Raw genomic sequence first — 17,570 nt, 5'->3', positions numbered from 1 at the left:
CCCCAAGTGTGGACTCACACCCCAACGTGGTCAGTAGAACGATGGGGGACCCCTCCACAGGATGGTCCTAATCAACATGAGAAAGCCATTCCCTGCTCAGTTTTCTTTTCACCCTCTGACCATTGTTAAGGAGAGAGTCTCAGACAGGTGGTGGTGTGGGCTAGGCCCCTCTCAAACACTTCCTGGGCTCCTTTTGAATGAAAGCCTTAGAGCTTTTCAGGCACGCAGTATTAGCCAGCACACATGTAATGTGTGCATTTATTTTATTTTCAAGGTGTTTTGTTTACCTTGATTTGTTCTCAAGGCAAATAGAAAAGTGTGAGGTGATTTAAAGAAATATATTGAGCAAATAATTGCACATGAGATGCTGAATCTGGCAAAATTCATGAAGTGGCTGGAGTGTCTGGGGCTTGGGAAATAGTGCTATAGCGTAGGTGTCAGAGGGAGTCTAGCAGTGCGTCAGGACATTCTCCACCACTCAGCGTGGAGGCCACCCCCACTGTAGAGTCGGTAGAGAGCACCCCTGCCCAATAGGAGTGAGGCTGCCCCTACGATGTGTCAGCAGAGGCTAAGTAGGAAACCTGGACTTCTTCCTCCACCTGGCCCACCTTCCCCTGCTGCAGCCGTAGCAGATAGGGCCAGCTCCAACGGAAGGCTCAAACAAGACCTGGAGGCCCGTGATTTGCAAATGTCTGGATTTCGAAAAATCGCTCCTATCAAGAATCAGAAAGACCTCAGACAGAATGAAAAAGAGATAATCAATGGATTCTAACACTGAGAAGACTGAGGTGTTAGAATTCTCTGACAAAGATTTTAAACCAGCCATGATTAAAATGCTTCAATGAGCAATTACAAATATGCTTGAAGCAAATGAAACATAGAAAGGCTTGGCAAACACACAAGAGGTATAAAGAGGACCAAATGGAGAATTTAGAACTGAAAAACACAATAACTGAAATTAAAAGCCCAGTGGGTGAGCTCAACAGCAGAATAAAGGAGACAGGGGAAGGAATCAGTGAACTGGAAGATGGAACAATAGAAGTTGCCCAGTTTGAACAACAGAGAGAAAAAAGACTGGGGGAAAGAAGGAACAGAGCTTCAGGGACTTGTGAGACTATAACAAAAGATCTAATATTTGTGTCATCAGAGTTCTTGAAGGAGAGAAGAAAGGGGGTAGGGCCAAAAAAGTACTTGACATGATGGCCGAACACGTCCCAAATTTGGTAAAGAGTATAAACTTACAGATTAAAGAAGTTGAATAAGTTCCAAAGAAGACAACCCAAAAAGATCCACTCCGAGACATACCATAATTAAACTTCTGAGAACTAAAGATAAAGAAAAAAATCTTGAAAGCAACCAGAGAAAAACAACACCTACCTACAAGGGAAAAACAATTAGAATGACAGTAGACTTCTTATCAGAAAACATGGAGGCCAGAAGGAAGTGGCAAATATTCTTATAGCGCTGACAGAAAAGAACTGTCCGCCCAGAATCCTATACCCAGTGAAATGTCCTTCAGGAATGAAGGGCCAATCTAGAAATTTTCATATGAAGGAAAATTAAGAGAAGTTATACCTACTCTAAAGAAATGACTAAAAGGAAACTATAAAAGAAGGAAACTTGGAACATTAGAAGGGACGAAAATACATGGTAGGCAAAAATATGGTTAAATATCATAGGCACCCTTGCTGGTGTGTCTCAGTGGTTTGAGTGCCAGCCTGCAAACTAAAAGGCCGCCAGTTCGATTCCCAGTCAGGGCACATGCCTGGGTTGTGGGCCAGGTCCCTGGTTAGGGGCATGTGAGAGGCAATTGATTGGTGTTTCTTCTACACAATGATGTTTCTCTCCCTCTCTTTCTCCCTCTCTTCCCAACAGTCAATAGTAAAAAAAAGCAAATAATCAAATTAGGGCATAGGCAAAGACATGAACAGATTTTCCTGAAGAACATGAAGATGGCAGATTGGCACCCCAAAAGGTGTTCAACCACATCAGCCATTAGGGATGTGCCAATTACAACCACTAAGAGCACCACACACTTACCAGGACAGCTAAAGAAAAGGTAATGACAATAACAAATGCTGGCAAGGATACAAAGAGACTGGATTATTATTTATACATCGCTGGTGGGTGTATGAAATGGCACAGCCACTCTGGAAATCAGTTCAGCAGTTTTTTTAACTAAACATGCAATTGAAATGTGACCCAGTGACTAGACTCCCAGGTGTTTATCCCCGAACAATCAAGACTTATGTTCACATAAAAACCTACACATGCATGTTAATAGCAGCTTTGCTCATAACAGCCCCAAATTGCAAACAACCCAGATATCCTTTGAGGGGTGTACGAATAAAGACACTGTGGTATGTCCATACCATAGAATACTACTCAGCAAGGAAGGGAACGAACTGTTGATACATGTGACAACTTGAATGAATCTCCAAAGAATTATGCTGAGTGCAAAAAAGCTGATCTCCAAAGATTATACGCTGATGATTGCAGCTTTATAACATTCTGGAAAATGTTACCAATGACCAAAGTATAGAAACGGAGAACATATGAGAGGTTGCCAAGGGTTACAGAGGGGCAAGAGTGAGAGGGAAGTGGGTATGGATATAAATGGCCAACAGGAGGCAGCTTTATGGTGATGGAAATGTTCAATATTGTGACTGTTTCAATGTCAATATCTGGGGCTGTGATACTCTAGTTTTCCAGGGTACAACGAATCTCTCTATATTCATTGTACCCTGGAAAACATATACCTTATAACTGCCTGGGACTCTACAATACAAATATCTCAAAAAGTTTAATTAAAAAAATTTAGGTAACTATAGTAAAGACCGAGAGTGGATTGAGCAATAATAAGAGGCTGAGAGAATGAAGAAGTTTGGGAAACCCCACTCTACAGAAGAAGATTACTTTTTATCAAGAAAACTTTTTTTTTTTTGGGGCTGGCCAAACCTCTTCCAGAGGTTTCTGGTGGCAAAAATAGTTTGCTTTGATGGATCAAGTGCGGGAGGCTTTATGGGCTGTGGTTTGAAGCAAAGCAGGTGGGGTCAAGTTTGGAAGAGGCACGGGGAGGTCAGGAGGTGGAAACCCAGGCCGCTGGGCCTGCAGGGGCTGGGCAGGCCCCCTCCTTCCCCTCTGGCAGCCTGGGGCCGGCTCCCTCAGACCCAGGGCAGGAAATCCCCACGAGTCCCTGGGGCTCCCTTTGTGGTCACAGTGACCATCCGAAGACCATGCAGGGAAATTTTGATGGGAAGAGAAGCACCCGCCTAAGAAGAAATTTCCTGAGCAAGCCTGGGCAAGGCCGAACCCCGGTGTCTCTGGGTGGCCAGGGGCTGGACCCCACGGGCGACGGCTGAGGTTTTGTACCCTTGCTGCCTCAGGTTCATCCACCTCAGAAAGCTGGACAATGGTTTTGCTCTGTATATTTGGTCTAAAGCAGTGGTGAATGGGCGTCAGAAACACCTGGGGGCTTTGAAAAACAGACCTCTGGGTGCCACAGCCCCAGTCCCAGTCCGATTTCGGAGGTCTGGGTGGGACAGGGAGTTTGCATTTCTAATACATAAGGGTGATGTTGACGCTCTAGCCCAGGCGGCACTGTGAGAACCACCGGTGCAAGAGGGTGCAGGCCTGAAAACCAGAGGGAGGAGGCTGTCCCCGCTGAGGGGAGACCCTGGGTGCATCCCCCTCCCTTCCTGGCCCAGCAGAGGTCCCGCAGGGCAGGGACCAGCCCCTGCAGGGGCGAGGTGGGGGACCCCCACATTGAGGTGCATGCGCGCGCGCGCTGGGGATGGCCGAGGGGAATGGGGTGTGGACTTGAGGGCAATGTCTCAGGGGGACAGAGAATGGGAGTTCTGGGCGTTCTGCGGGTTGAGGGGCCAGAGGAGGGAAGGAGAGGCGGGCAGACTTCTTGGGAGCCCATGTCAGGGATGGAGGAGCTTATGTGCTACCCAGCATGTGTGTAAGGGGTTGGGGAGTGCCCTAAGGGGGTCACTGGGGGTTCTGGGGGAAGGGCAGCAGTGGGTGGGTGTGATTCCTGAAGAAGCTGGGAACTGAGGTTGGGGGGCTGGCAGCTGATGTGGGGTTCACTTTTCAAGGGCTGAGAAGCGATGCGAGATTAGGATGTGGGCCCAGAGGGGGCGGTGGGGCTGAGCCGGGTACCGAGGGCGACCCGAAGGGGCCGCGGAGGCGCGCCGAGGGAGGCGGTGGCGCGCGTGTCCCGCGGCTCGGAGGAATACGACTGGGGCCGGGCGCCCGGTAGCGGCGCGGGCGGGGCGGGGCGGGGCACGGCGGGGCGGGGAGCGCACCCCAGTCCCCGCTGGAGCCGGAGCCCGGCGGCCGCGCCTCCTTCGCCATCCCCGCCCGGAGCCCGGCGCCGCCGCCGCCCCGCCGCCGCCGCCCCGCCGCCGCCGCCGCCGGCCTCGCCGTGACGCGCGCAGGAGTCTGGCCCGCCACCCGCCCTGCGAACGCCCCCGGCCCGGGCCGCGGGTCCCAGGTAACTAGGGGGCGCGAGTCGGGAAAGGGGACCGTAGGCCGAGCCCGGGAGACCTGCGGCGACTCCAGCCGGAGAACTCTCCGAGCCCAGGGGTCCTTCCTACTCGGGGGCGGGGGACAAGGCTCAGGGACCTGCCCCCCAGAGCCAGCGAAGGCCCTAGAACCTATCCCCTGAGCTCCCCCTCTGCACAGGGGCCCGGTCGGGGCCTGACCTCCCCTCTACCCCTCATATATCCATCTGAGAAGCCCAGGGCCCTGTGCTACCAGCTCCTGGGCCTGCCATCGCCAAGGGGCATAACCCATCCCGCGCGGCCCCCACGTCCCTGCTCCCCACTTTCCTGCTCCCTCAGTTCTGTTAAATCCCAAGAGACTGTTTTCACTACCCCACCTGCCCCCACTGCCCGCCCCCCGCCTGCAAATGGTTCCCACCCTATAACTTAAACTCATGGTCAGCCACTGCTGTCCTTGAACCTTTCTCCCCTAGCCCTGGGGTCCTGTCCACCCGCTGCAGCCCCAGGGCCCCCTGCTTCCAGTTCAATGCTTCCTGTCCCTGCAAAGGGACAGGAAGGAGTCTGGGCACCTGGGCAATGGGAGCAGGGCAGAGCCTCTGTGCAGCCTGCCTGTCCCAAGCCACAGCTGCCAGGACACTTGCACGGAGGGTTTGGGGTGTAAGGATCCCACAGTCAAGGGCAGCGAGCATAGCAGTGACCAGAGGCTGGGCTTGCTTAGCACGGATATTTTTCTTGCTCCTTCAGAGGGACGTGGCTCCTGTGCAGGCCATTCCTGTCCCTGACAAGGGATGGGTCTCAGGAGCTGTGTCCCCTCCTAGCCGGCTGCTTGCCTCTCTGTGCCTGGGAGCTGGCTACTTCTAGCCCTTCCCTCTGGGGCAGGGCAGCAGGGCTGGACGTGACCTCACCCAACAACCTGCTGGAGGTAGGGGAGGGGTGGGGGGAGGGCGGAGGGGGAAAACCACCCCAGCCAGGCCTGGACACTGTGTCAGCAATGTTCAGCAATGTTCACTCCCCCAGGCAGCTTTGAACCAAACTGTGGGTCCGAGGCCTGCTGGGTCTCCAGGAACAACGGCTCGTGGGCCATGGAGGCGGCACTGGAAGAGCCAGGGGTCCGGGAGCTGGGAGCCCACCGCTGCTCACACACCTGGAAATCACACCTCTGGGAGCTGAGCCTGGTCCAGCCAGGTGGTAGTTAGTGGGCAAAAGCACGGGGACGAAAACCCTGGAGAGAATGATGCTTTCAGTCCCCAAATACCGAGCTCGCACCCTGCATGAGGCACGTTCTAGGCGCTAGGATGGCGTCGTTACCTAGGCAGACAGGGCCTGGCACCAGAGAGCTGACCTGCTAGGGCGCTCTAGGAGACTGAGCCGCCGACTAGCCAACCAACTGATGGAGGGACAAGAAAATCCTCTGGTGACGCGCGTGGCGAGGACTGTGAAACCGGATGTTGTAATTCAAGCTGATGGTGGGGCTCCTTTGTCTCGGGTGGTCAGGGCAAGCCTGTCTGCGGAGGCGGCCTTTGAGGTGCGGCCTGAAGGAAGCGGCAGAAGGACCCCTGGGACCATTGGAGGGAACAGTGTCGTAGGCGGGGAACGGCAGCAGGGGTCCTGCGTGGGAAGGAGTTAGACTGGTGGAGAAAGAAGAAAGGCCAGCGAGGCTGTGGCCGGGAGCACTGAGCAGAGCACTGAGCAGAGCACTGAGCAGGGGCAGACAAGCGGAGGGGTGGGTGGGGACCGGGAGCGAGCAGGGTGGCCGTCCTGTGGAGGCACAACACCGCTTTCCTGACCGAAGGGCCCAGGAGACACGGGCTGTTCGGCTGTCCCTCATTTCATGGTTCCTCTCTTCCCAACTGGGGGGATTTGCACCGGGTGGGGGTTGGGAGGAGGTGGAGGGGGACCCTTCCTGGCCCCAATAGCAGTCACACTGGGGGAGAGGGCCAGGCCACAGGTGAGGGGGAGTGTCCCTGGTGCGGGTGAGGATCCTGCCCGTGGGTGGGATCTTTACTGTGGGGCGGAGATAGAGAGACACCAGGGAGCCAGGTGTCCAGGTAGGGATGTCCTGAAGCCCTGATAAGATCCGATCTGTCATGGGGTGGGGAGGCCCAGTCGGGCAGGCAGCTGCTCCTGCTCAGTCATTGGTTGCCAACAGCAGCGAGTAGCGTTTGTTCTGGAGCCAAAGCCTCCAGGCAGAATCCAGGTGCAGGGAGGGAGTGCTTGGTGCGGCTGCCCGTGGGGCAGGTGGGCAGGAGAGCCCCGCCCCGCCCCCTGCTGGGCACCAGGGAGCCCCCCGCCCCCTCCCCATGGGACACCTACCTTTTCCTGGGAGAGGGGCAGCTTGGTCCTGCTCTCTCGGTGCAGGTGCCAGTGGTAGCCTGGCTTGGGGCTGGTGCTCTCTGGGTGGCTTGTCTCAGCTGTGAGGGTGCCAGGCTGGGAGGGGAAACGGGAGACCCTTGTTTCCCCCTGCAGTGGGGAGGGGGCTGCTGGCCACCCTGCTTCCCATCTCTGGGTGCTCGGAGCTGAGCCCACAGGCCCGAGACCGCAGGTCCCCTTGAATTAGTGGGGCCTTCTTTCCTGCTGCAGGCTGGCAAGAGGCAGAGCTGATGGTAGGGGCTCAGGAGCCAAGAGCAAAGTGGCCCTGGTGACGATGGCCCAGCTGGCCTGCTGAGCCCTGCTCTACCCCTTGATGCCCACGGGGCCCACGCAGCTCATCCTGGGGCCATCTCTAGCTCAACACAAGTGCAGTCCCTCTGGGGCTGGGCCGGTTCCAGGTCCCCCCCCCCGCCCCGCCACCCCGCCCCACCTGATCCTATTGCTTGTCAAGTCTGTGGTTCCACTGCTGGCCGTTCCCCTCCCCTCCCCACCTCCCCAATCCCCTTTGCTGGACTATTTTGGGTGGCAGGCAGGGTTTGCTCTTGCAAACCTCGTTAGGAGCTGCGTGGGGCAGAGCTCCCTGGGACACAGGGCCGGTGCGAGCCAGCGGGCCCTTGGCCACCCGGGCTTCCCGTGGAAGTTTGCTTTTCCGCTGGTTTGTGTGGGGCTGACTCTAGGGTCTGGGGTCTGGGACAGGGTGTGGACCTACGGGCGGACATGGCAGGGTGCTCCTGAGAGCTGGGTGGCCACCGTGGCCGGGGGGTGCGCTGGGGAAGTGGCTGGTGGAGCCGGGAAGGGAGGCCTGCATGAGGCAGGTGGGTCTTGGCCGCGCTGTGGTCGTTTCTAGGCCTTTGGCTGGGCAGCAGCTCTTGAAATGAGAACAACCCTTGTGTTTGAGGCGGAAGCTCTGGTTCCGAAGTGGGCAGGCAGGTGCCTCATGGATTTATTTTCTCATTTAAAGTTGTTGGATTTATGCTTTTTTTTTTTTTTTTAAATAATGGAGAGACAGAGGCACAGAATTGTTAGCGGCTGGCTTGAACTACCCAGCCAGCTGGATTGATACGCCTGGCTGTTCCCCCATTGGGGCCGCCTTGAAGGAACCCAGGGCCTTGGGGTTTCCTCGTACGCATGACCCGAAAGGGGCCTTCCATGCTGTGGCCACATAGCCAGGGGCCAGCCTGCTGTCGTCTTGAGGGGAAATTTATGGAGCTGGTCCTTGCTTTGGGGGCCACGCAGCCCCTGGGGCTGGTGGTGGAGACAGAGCTGGGAAAATTAACCTGTCTCTGATGGCCGGAGCCCAGGTGTGGCAGGGCCACTGGGAGCCAGAGCCAGGGAGGGGAGCCCAGACCAGACTTTGCAGGAGGGAAGCAGACCGCTTGGGCGTCTCACATGGGAGGGAGTGAATGGACAGGGGGGCAGCTGAGGGGGTGCTGCAGGGCCTGTCAGGACGCAAGTGGGATAGGGGTGCATGCCCCCCCTCACCCGCCTTGTTTGCATATGCCCACTGGGCTGGTCCCATCTGGTTCCTTGTTAGGGACTCAACAGACAGGCCTCCAGGAGATTAATTAATGCCAAGCTGCCGGCAGATCCAGCAGCACGGCTGCCCCAGGCTCTCTCCTGGCAGCAGAGATGCCCAGCTGACCCCAGAAATGCTGCTCGTCCCGCCCAGCGATCCTGAAGACGTGGGGGGCCATGCCGCTGGCACAGCCCTGCCCGAGCCTGGACGTCAGAGAGGGCTTAGGAGGTGGCGAGCAGCCAGGGATGGCTGCGCGACATTCCCCACATCGCGCCTGCGTCCATCCCCTGCTCGGAAACTTCTCATTCGTCCTCGGCTGCGTGCGCGCCCTGGGCGTGCTGTGTGGCCTTAGCCATGCTGCTTAGCCTCTCTGGGCAACTTTATTTTTTCATCTGTGAAATGGGTGTTGCACTGGGTCACCACTGAGACCGCCCCGCCCCGCGTCCCAGCCTTCATTATCTGTTGATTCATAATCTGATTCTGAGTGGTCCTTGTTGGCACTCACATTTCCCGCCCCACTTGACTTTCCCTTGGCATCCCTTCTGCCACCTGGCTGTGTCCTCCGCCCCAGGCCCAGGTGACTGCTAGTTCTCCCTGTAATCAACTTCTGCCCATGCTCAGGACATGGGGCGGGGGTGGAAGACACTGTGTGGCCCGGCCTGAGCCAGCGCCTTCCCAGCACCAGGGCGGGGCGAGACCTCTGCTGTACCAGGGCCACCTCCGGCAGGCTGGCGGCACATTCCTCAGGCTTATCTGTGGGCCCGCCCCGCTGGACTCTGCCCTCCCACCCAGGAAGCAACACCCAGAGGAGCTGCTAAAGAGTTCCAGGAGCTGGGAGCAGGGTCCCAGCTGCCGGAGGTGACATTCTCAGCTTCCTGCCTGGGGCTGGAGAGAAGCCGGTATAGGATGGGGTGGGTAGAGGGATGGGGTGGGTAGAGGGATTGGGGTGGGGGCGTGTCTGCTGAGACTGACAAAGCAAATTGTTCCTAACCTCAGGGAACATTCTTGTTGCCATCGCCTGGGGACCCCTCCATCTCTGGGAGGCTTCCGTGGTTCTCCTGCGCAGGGAGGGGGCAAGTTGCCCTAAGTCTGCCCCAAAGTTGTAACAGGAGAGAGGGCCGGACAGCAGCTCCCCGGCCACCTCTTCCACTGCCCCCACCTCCACCGCGGTGCCAGCGCCCTTCCTCCCAGGAAGGGGTTAACTGCCAGCCCCAGCCGTGAGGGAGGGGACTGGGCTGGACCATTTTCCTCGCGGCTGCCTCCACCTCGGTTTTTCCTGAATGGTTCTGTCGTCCAGGGGTGGGGAGGGAAGGGAAGGAAGAAGGGCGGGAGGAGGGGGGAGGAGGGGAGGGAGGAGTGTGGGAAGAGGAAGGAAAAAAGAGCGAGACAGCCAGGGAAGAGAAAGATGTCACTGTCTAATCTCCCTGTCATTTTTATTTCCAGCAGGCACCGGGCGAAGGAGCTGCTAGAACAATGCTGAGGCGGGCGAGGTGAGGAGCGGCCGGCTCTGCCGCTGCACGGAAGCCCCGAAGGGGGACCTCGAACAGGTGATCCGAGGAGCCCGAAACTGAGGCCACCTGGGCATCCCTCGCCTCGCCTTGGCCAGGCCCTGAGTCCAAGAAACGGTGGGGAAACCATGGCGACCAATTTCAACGACATCGTCAAGCAAGGCTATGTGAGGATGAAGAGCAGGAAGCTTGGGGTGAGCCGCCCTCTGAGGGCCCTGCTGAGGGACAGGCACGGAGGACTTGGCGGGTCGGGGTACAGGGCCCGGCATCGTGCATTTGCGGTCGCTGGGCTCCCGGCCGGCCGGCTGCCTGGCATGTGCCCGGGCCCGGCCCTGCCTGCTGCAGCCCCCGCCCGGCAGGACTGGCTGGCATCCCAGCGGCTGGGCCAGCGGTGGCCGCCGAGGCTCCTTAGCTATTGTTGAAGTTGTCGCCAGGGCAGCGGCAGGGGCCAGGAGCGCTGGAAATGTCGGGCTGCCTCTGAGCTGAGACCCCCTTCTCACTTCCCCGCTGCCCCTCTCCCAGGGCTGCCTCCCTCCTTCTCCCCTCCCCTCTCCCGGCTGCCTTTCTTTTAAGTACCTTCTGGACCCCTGCTTCCCATTGCTTTCTGTGTACAGGTATTTATCTTTGGTTGTTGCTTTTACCGTTAAAGGAGTGTTTGAAAAGGAGCGTGGCCGGCCGTGGGGGCGCGACGGGCGCAGAGGCCGATGTGTATGTGGTTTCTGAATGAGAACTCGGGGCTGTGGCCCTGAGTTGCTCCCGCTGTGCCCGGCGTGGCCTGGAGCTGAGGCTTGGAGACGAAGCCTCAGATATACCTGGGTGTGTGCCCTCTCCCGCCCCCTGCTGGTGAAGACCCCCCACAAGGCATAAGCAGGGGCCCCAGGGCCCCACTTAATGATCTCGCGGAATTGTCCAGGAGCTAGCTGCCCCTGTCCCGCTGCCCACCCTTCCCCCCTGCACTGAGAGGTCAGGCGGCAGCCCCCTCCTGGAAAAGAAAGGAAAGAAAGAAACGCTGGTGACTGAGGTGGCCCAAGTCTAGTGTGTTACCCGGGTCTCTGGTGCCTCCCTTCTTCCCTCCCCCTGGCCTTGGTGGGGTCCGGGTGGGATCAGACTGCTCAAGGCTTCCTGGCTGTGCCAGAGTGGGGTGGGGGAGGAGCCGGGCTCCATACCAGCTCCCTGGCCTAGGGACTGCCTGGGCACAGGACGGAGCAGCGCTGGCCTTGGAGAGGGGCTCTCCCTCCTGCCTGGGGGCCCTGTGCGGGTGGGCATGTTTGCAGCCTTATCTGAATTCGGATTCCTGTCCCATCCTCGGCTCCAGCCCAGGAGACTGGGCTCTGGTGGCCACGAGCCCTTCTGCTTTTACCCTGAGAGGGGGCTGGAGCCCACTGGGAGCACAGAGATGCTGAGGCTGAGGTGGGGGGGGGGCGGTGCTGAGTGGGCGGCGGCCCAGCTCCTAGTGTGGCTCCTCATTCCTATGGGCGCCGGACTACCAGGTCCCCAGGGGCCAGCTGGGCTGAGGCCCTGTGCAGGACAAAGCTTGCCTGGAAGGCAGGCCGCTTGGGGCAGCCACTGGGCTCAGTGTGAGAGCTGTCCTGGCAGAAGGGGAAGCTCCAAGGTGGGCACAACCTGGGGAAGGGACGTTGGGAGCTGAGGCATGGCCGAGCCACCGCCCCCCGGGAATTCAGCTTCTCCAGACAAACCTGATACCGGGACTGCAGTCACCCCCAGGACAGCCATTATGTCTCTCCCACAGAGGGGAGGGGGGAGGGTCTGCAAGAGACCAGGAGCCCACCCTCCTACCTGCCAGGCCTTCCTCCCAGGCAGCGCTGTGGCAGTGTGTCTGAAATAGTGATCAAAGACCTGTGAGAAGTGGGGAAGGAGGGCTCTTGAGCGCAGTGGCTCCCTGGGGCTCTGTGAGTGTGTGTATCCCTGTAACCAGGCAACCAGGGTGCTCGGGCCCCCCAGGCCTTTCGCCCCTGACGCTGCAGGCTGCGTGGAGCCCAACCTGGCGGGGCATATCTGGGTCACGCGTCCATCCATCCATTCATTCACGGCCTGTCATACGGTCATTCAGAGCTCTGTTAACGAGGCTCTCAGGATGTGAGTGAGGGTTCTGAGAATGAAACACCGTGTTTGCCCTGAAGGAGCTCCGGGCTGAGAGCTGAGTGAGGCCTGCTGCCGTTTAGGTAGGTAGGCCAGGGGCTGAGCCAGGATTGCGGGATGGGGGCTGCCCAGGCCCCCTGCACCCGGGACTCTGCCTGCCATGGACCTGGTGCCTTCATAGCAGAACAGGGCTGGGAGGGGGCAGGGGCTATGGCCCAGAAGCCCCTCACCTCCTCTGCTCTGCTCTGCTCTGGGCCACCCCTTGGTCTCCCCACTGTTGGCCATTGTGAGGAGCACCAGAGATTTCTGGGGGATGGGGTCTGCAGGCCTCCAGAGTGCCCGCTGAGAGGGGAGGTGCGTGCCAGCCAGACTCTGGGCTGAGGCAGGGGGTGGGGGGCATGGGAGGAAGAGTCTGCAGCCCGGCCAGGGGGCCAAGGCCACCCCTCAAGTTGTCTGGCCCACCAGTCTGCCCCTGGAGCCCTAGAGAATGACCTGCTCCCTCTCTGGCTCTGTGGCCCTTGGGAAGAGTCCAAGGAGCTATAAAGGATTTGGGTGGTTTTAGGCGCAGGGTCATGGGCAGTGGCTGGACACGGAGGGAGTCTTGCCAGGGAAGGCCCTGTGCTCCAGTGTAACCCCAGGTTCCTGGCTCTGGTTTCCCAAATGGAACCGGCCACTCGCCCTGGCCCCCTACGCCCCAGGGCTGGTTGGAGAATGAAAGGAGGGTGAGTGGAAGCTCCTGGAGTCCAGAGCGGGCATTGCCCACATCGAGCCCTGGCCCGGCAGCTCCGAGGACGAGGCTGTGGTGCAGTGCAGGCCGGGAGTGGAAACGGGGCCGATCCCTGTCCCCAGGACACTCCCTCTGTGCGGCTGGTGCTGCTGGAGCCCCAGGCAGGACTTTGTGAGCAGGGGGCTCCGAATTTCGGCTCTGTGGATAAACAGCCTGTTCGAAAGACTAACTCTACCATTTATTAGCTGTTATGTAACTTTTGGTGCCTCAGTTTCCTTATCTATAAAATGGACAGAACAGAACTGACCTCAAGAGTGACCCTTAGGTTAACTGTGTAGAGCGCCGATACCAGAAAGGACCAATAAGGGGCACTCGGTAAATGTTGGCTACTTCTGTCACAGTAGAATGATGTGGAGGTTGGGGCGCCGAGCCCTTTCCCGCACAGTAGAACGTCTTTTGACTCCTCGGCTGTCCCTCGGTACCCATAGGAGATTGGTTCCAGGGCCCCTGCAGGTACCAAAATTCACAATGCTCAAGTCCCTTACATAGAATTGCATAGGAACAATGCGTACAGTGGGCCTTCCACATCCACAGATGCCCAACCGCAGATTAAAAGTCCTGTGAAGCCCTGGCCGCTGTGGCTTGGTTGGTGGGAGCATCGTCCTCATAAACCAGAAGGTCACCAGTTTGATTCCCTGTTAGGGCACATGCCTGGGTTGCTGGTTCGATCCCGATCCATGTTTCTCTCTCACATTAATGTTTCTCTCCCTCTCTCCCTCCCTTCCCCTCTCTCTAAATTCAATAAGTACGTCCTTGGGTGAGGATGAAAGAACATCCTGTGATACCCAGGATACAGAAGGTGGACTGTATGTTTATTGAAAAAAAAAATCCATGTGCTGTATAAGCAATTCAAACCTGTGTGGTTCAGGGGTCAACTGTACACTCAGAGCTGAGCTCTCTGTAAACAGAGTTCACCCTTTGTGGAACAGCCCCTCAGAGCCAGCCAAGAAATGATAGCCTGTTCAGTTTGGGCAGGGGAACACCGCCCCCCCCACCCCACCCAGGGGGAGTGTCAAGCTGGAGTCAGCAGCTCCAGGTTCTCTCCTGGGCTGGGGCCTCCGGGCGTAGCCTGTGTGGTGCTGCCCCCTGCGGCAGGCAGGGGTAACTGCAGGGCCCTGTTGGGTGGCCAGCAGGCCAGGGAAGCCTGATCCCTGGGTCATCTTGCCCCACAGATCTACCGCCGCTGCTGGCTGGTGTTCCGGAAGTCCTCCAGCAAGGGGCCCCAGCGGCTGGAGAAGTATCCGGACGAGAAGTCAGTGTGCCTCCGAGGCTGCCCCAAGGTGAGGGGCCGGGGCCCTAGCTCCTCTAACCTGTAAGCAATGATGATTTACGAGTCCCGAGGTCCAAGAGCGCCCTCCTGTGGGGGAGGGGGACAGAACTGTGGGGGATGCAGAGGGAGGCAGTCCAACCTGGCTGAGTCCTTTGTGGATGCTGCTGCCCCAGGTGACTGAGATCAGCAATGTCAAGTGTGTCACGCGGCTCCCCAAGGAGACCAAGAGGCAGGCGGTGGCCATCATATTCACTGATGACTCAGCTCGTACCTTCACCTGCGACTCAGGTGAGGACCGGGGGTGCAGGCCTCCGTCCAGCAACCCCGTGGGAGAAGGCAGAGCAGGGCCAGCCCTGGCTGGTATGTGATGCTTGGGGGTGCCTTCGAGTGGGCAGGCCCCCAGGATGAGGTGGGCAGGCCAGCAGAACTCGCTGGCCGTGCCCTCCCTGCCCTGCCTGGTGGGACTGCCCCGGCTGAGTAGGCGGGGCGGGCTGCGGGCAGCACGGTGAGGTCCCGTTTTCTCCAGAGCTGGAGGCGGAGGAGTGGTACAAGACCCTGTCTGTGGAGTGCCTCGGGTCGAGGCTCAACGACATCAGTCTGGGAGAGCCGGACCTCCTGGCCCCCGGGGTGCAGTGTGAGCAGACAGGTGAGGCGCCGCGGGGGAGGGGGAGGGGTGGCGGGGCGGGGCCGGCGCGGCGGGAGGCCTCCCCGGGGAAGCTCCAGGCCCGCTCCACCCTCTCCCCGTGCAGACCGCTTTAACGTCTTCCTGTTGCCGTGCCCCAACCTGGATGTATATGGCGAGTGCAAGCTGCAGATCACCCACGAGAACATCTACCTCTGGGACATACACAACCCCCGCGTGAAGCTCGTCTCGTGGCCCCTCTGCTCGCTGCGCCGCTACGGACGGGATGCCACACGCTTTACCTTCGAGGCTGGCCGGTAGGACCCCCTTACCTCCCCCCGCCAACCAACATGGTCATGAGGGTGGCTGCCACTCACCTGTGTCAGGCACTGTGCTGGGAACTTAAGGAACTGATCAGCGTAGCCACCCGAAAGGGAGTGTACCATTCCCATTTTACCGATGAAGAAACGGAGGCTCACCGCGGGCAGGTGGGGGAGGGGGGCGGTTTACTGAAATCAAACTGCTTGGCCTCGCACCAGATGCAGGCACTGGCAGGGACAGGTTCTGGGATTGTGGGCCTCACTCTCAGTTGCCTCATCTGTCACAGTGGGGACAAGAAAAGCCCCTAACCTCGTGGAGTCGTGGTGAGGATTGGGCACCCACAGCATGAACTCAGGGGGCAGCTTGCCTAGACTTGAATTCTGTGTGATCCACCGTGTAACCTTGGTGAAGTTACTTACTTTGTATATGCCTCAGTCCCCTCGCTGTAAAGGGGTTTGGGAAAACCCCGAATAACGAGGACACTGTAAGTGCATGGAACAGGGAGGGTGGCTGAGAAAACTGAATGGGCTAATTCTTGTAAAGGATTTAGACCACCACCTGGCACACTGAAAATGCTCAGTCCATCTGTCCGTGCCGTGTGTGGTCAGACCCTGCGCAGCAGCCCCACGCGTTTCCCAGGGGTGCAGGAGAGCCCATCGGGTACGTGCATGTGTGGGATGGAGTCCCCAACACCTCGCCTCTTGTGTCCCCAGGATGTGTGATGCTGGCGAAGGGCTCTACACCTTCCAGACGCAGGAAGGGGAACAGATTTACCAGAGGGTCCACAGTGCCACCCTGGCCATTGCTGAGCAGCACAAGCGGGTCCTGCTAGAAATGGAGAAGAATGTGCGGGTGAGGCAGTGGGCGTCTTGGGCCCCCGGTGCAGGGGAGTCCGGTGGGTGGACAGGCCGGCCGGCAGGCCAGTGCCCGGAGTGCGCCAGCGTCTCCATGCAGTGCACACAGCAGAGGCAGAGAGGCAGGGCTCGGGCCGGGCTGTCGGGGGTAAGCCACGGCTCCCGGGGCTAATGGGAGGGACCCCTTCTCTGGCCCACAGCTGCTCAACAAGGGCACGGAGCACTACTCCTACCCCTGCACACCCACGACCATGCTGCCCCGCAGCGCCTACTGGCACCACATCACAGGCTCCCAGAACATCGCCGAGGCTTCCAGCTACGCCGGTGAGTCCCTGCAGCGCCCCACGGCCACCTGCCCCGAGGCTGCGCAAGACAAGGCCTTCTGGGCAGGGGTCTTTCCACCTGGACCGGAGTCCTGAGCCTGCCTCTGTGTCTGCAGGTGAGGGGTGTGGGGCAGCCCAGGCCAGCTCAGAAACGGACCTCCTCAACAGATTCATCCTGCTAAAGCCAAAGCCCAGCCAGGGGGACGGCAGCGAGGCCAAGACCCCAGCCCAGTGACAGGAGGGCTGGCGCGCACTGATGACTACCGTGGCTGCCCACTGCGGGGCTGGCCGCAGCGTACCGTGGACCGCCTCGAGGGGCTACTGGCCAAGAGCCTGGAGACAGGGAGCAAGCTGTCCCTTCCTTGCCCCCGTGGGTGAGGCTGGGCCAAGGCACAGGGCTGGCCACACCACCTGAGCATGTGTGAGGGGCTGGAGCCACCACGGGACTATATACTGTTCATGATTTTAATATATATGGCTTATGACATATTCTATATTAACGAGATGCCCCCCGTCCCTCCCTGCCACCACATACACATTTTTGAACCCCACGACCAGGCCACAGTCAAGGCTGGCTTTGAATGTCCCCGGTGGCACAGCCCTCCCGCTGCCAGGACGCGCTCGAGCTGCCCAGCCAGGAGACAACCGGGACTCCAGGCGGCGCTCGGCCGGTTTTGCCCCGGCAGCCCGCAGGCTGAGGCAGCAGGTGGCTTAGTTCCTCCAGGGCTAGAGTGGCACAGGAAGATCCAAACCTGCTCTGTACCACTTGGTGACATCTGGGTGACACCTCAGGTGAAAATCTGGCTTGAAAATTTCTGCCCAGGCCCCTTCCTGCTTTGCAGGCTAAGCCGCCCTCTGGGTGGGTTGCTGGTAGCCTCAGCCTGGAGGTGAGCCAGTCCCCAGCGCATCCCCACCCTGGGGCAGGCCAGGAGGGACACGGGCAGGACTGCTGTGAGGAGCTCCCTGCTGCCCCCTCGCTGACTTGGGATGGGCAGGGCCCCAGCAGAGGGGCCCCTCTCCGTGTCTGGCCACCCTCTGGCCAGAAAGCACTCAGAAACCAGCCCTCCCCATCCCCCCGCCCCACATGGTGCTGAGGCTCCCGCTGAAATGCAATTAAAGCAATTGATTTTCTAGTGCTGGTATTTATTGACTACTGGGCAGAAGGGCTATCTTTCTATCCACATCAAACCTTTGGTTGTGTGTATGTTTTTTTTTTTTTTTTTTAAATACTTTAGGATTCTGATTTGTGGGAACAGACCTTGTTACCTTGATGTAAATAACCACTATTCGAGTTGCGGCAGCAGGATAAAGCAAGAGGCCCCTCCAGCAAAGCTCTGGAGCCGGGGGGTGGCCACAGCCAGCCATGCGCTAAGCCTGACCCAGGGGACAAC

The 17,570-nt window shown here is 58.9% G+C and overlaps 1 protein-coding gene across 1 annotated transcript; it reads left to right on the top strand.

Moving 5' to 3' along the window:
- Positions 1-4,441: 4,441 nt before the first annotated feature.
- DOK4 (docking protein 4) lies at positions 4,442-17,540 on the top strand. Its single transcript, XM_054570367.1, has 9 exons — positions 4,442-4,498; positions 9,838-10,096; positions 13,962-14,069; positions 14,233-14,347; positions 14,586-14,705; positions 14,809-14,998; positions 15,716-15,854; positions 16,057-16,180; positions 16,296-17,540. The coding sequence occupies exons 2-9, from the start codon at positions 10,031-10,033 to the stop codon at positions 16,412-16,414; spliced, it is 981 nt and encodes a 326-aa protein (XP_054426342.1). The 5' UTR covers positions 4,442-4,498; positions 9,838-10,030; the 3' UTR covers positions 16,415-17,540.
- The last annotated feature ends 30 nt before the right edge of the window (positions 17,541-17,570 follow it).

This window comes from Pteronotus mesoamericanus, unplaced genomic scaffold (assembly GCF_021234165.1).
Source record: "Pteronotus mesoamericanus isolate MK-2021 breed Mesoamerican mustached bat unplaced genomic scaffold, CSHL_Meso_final contig_202, whole genome shotgun sequence".
Lineage (NCBI taxonomy): Eukaryota > Metazoa > Chordata > Mammalia > Chiroptera > Mormoopidae > Pteronotus > Pteronotus mesoamericanus.
Note: the sequence above shows the minus strand (reverse complement) of the source record. Positions and strands in the feature narration are given on the sequence as shown.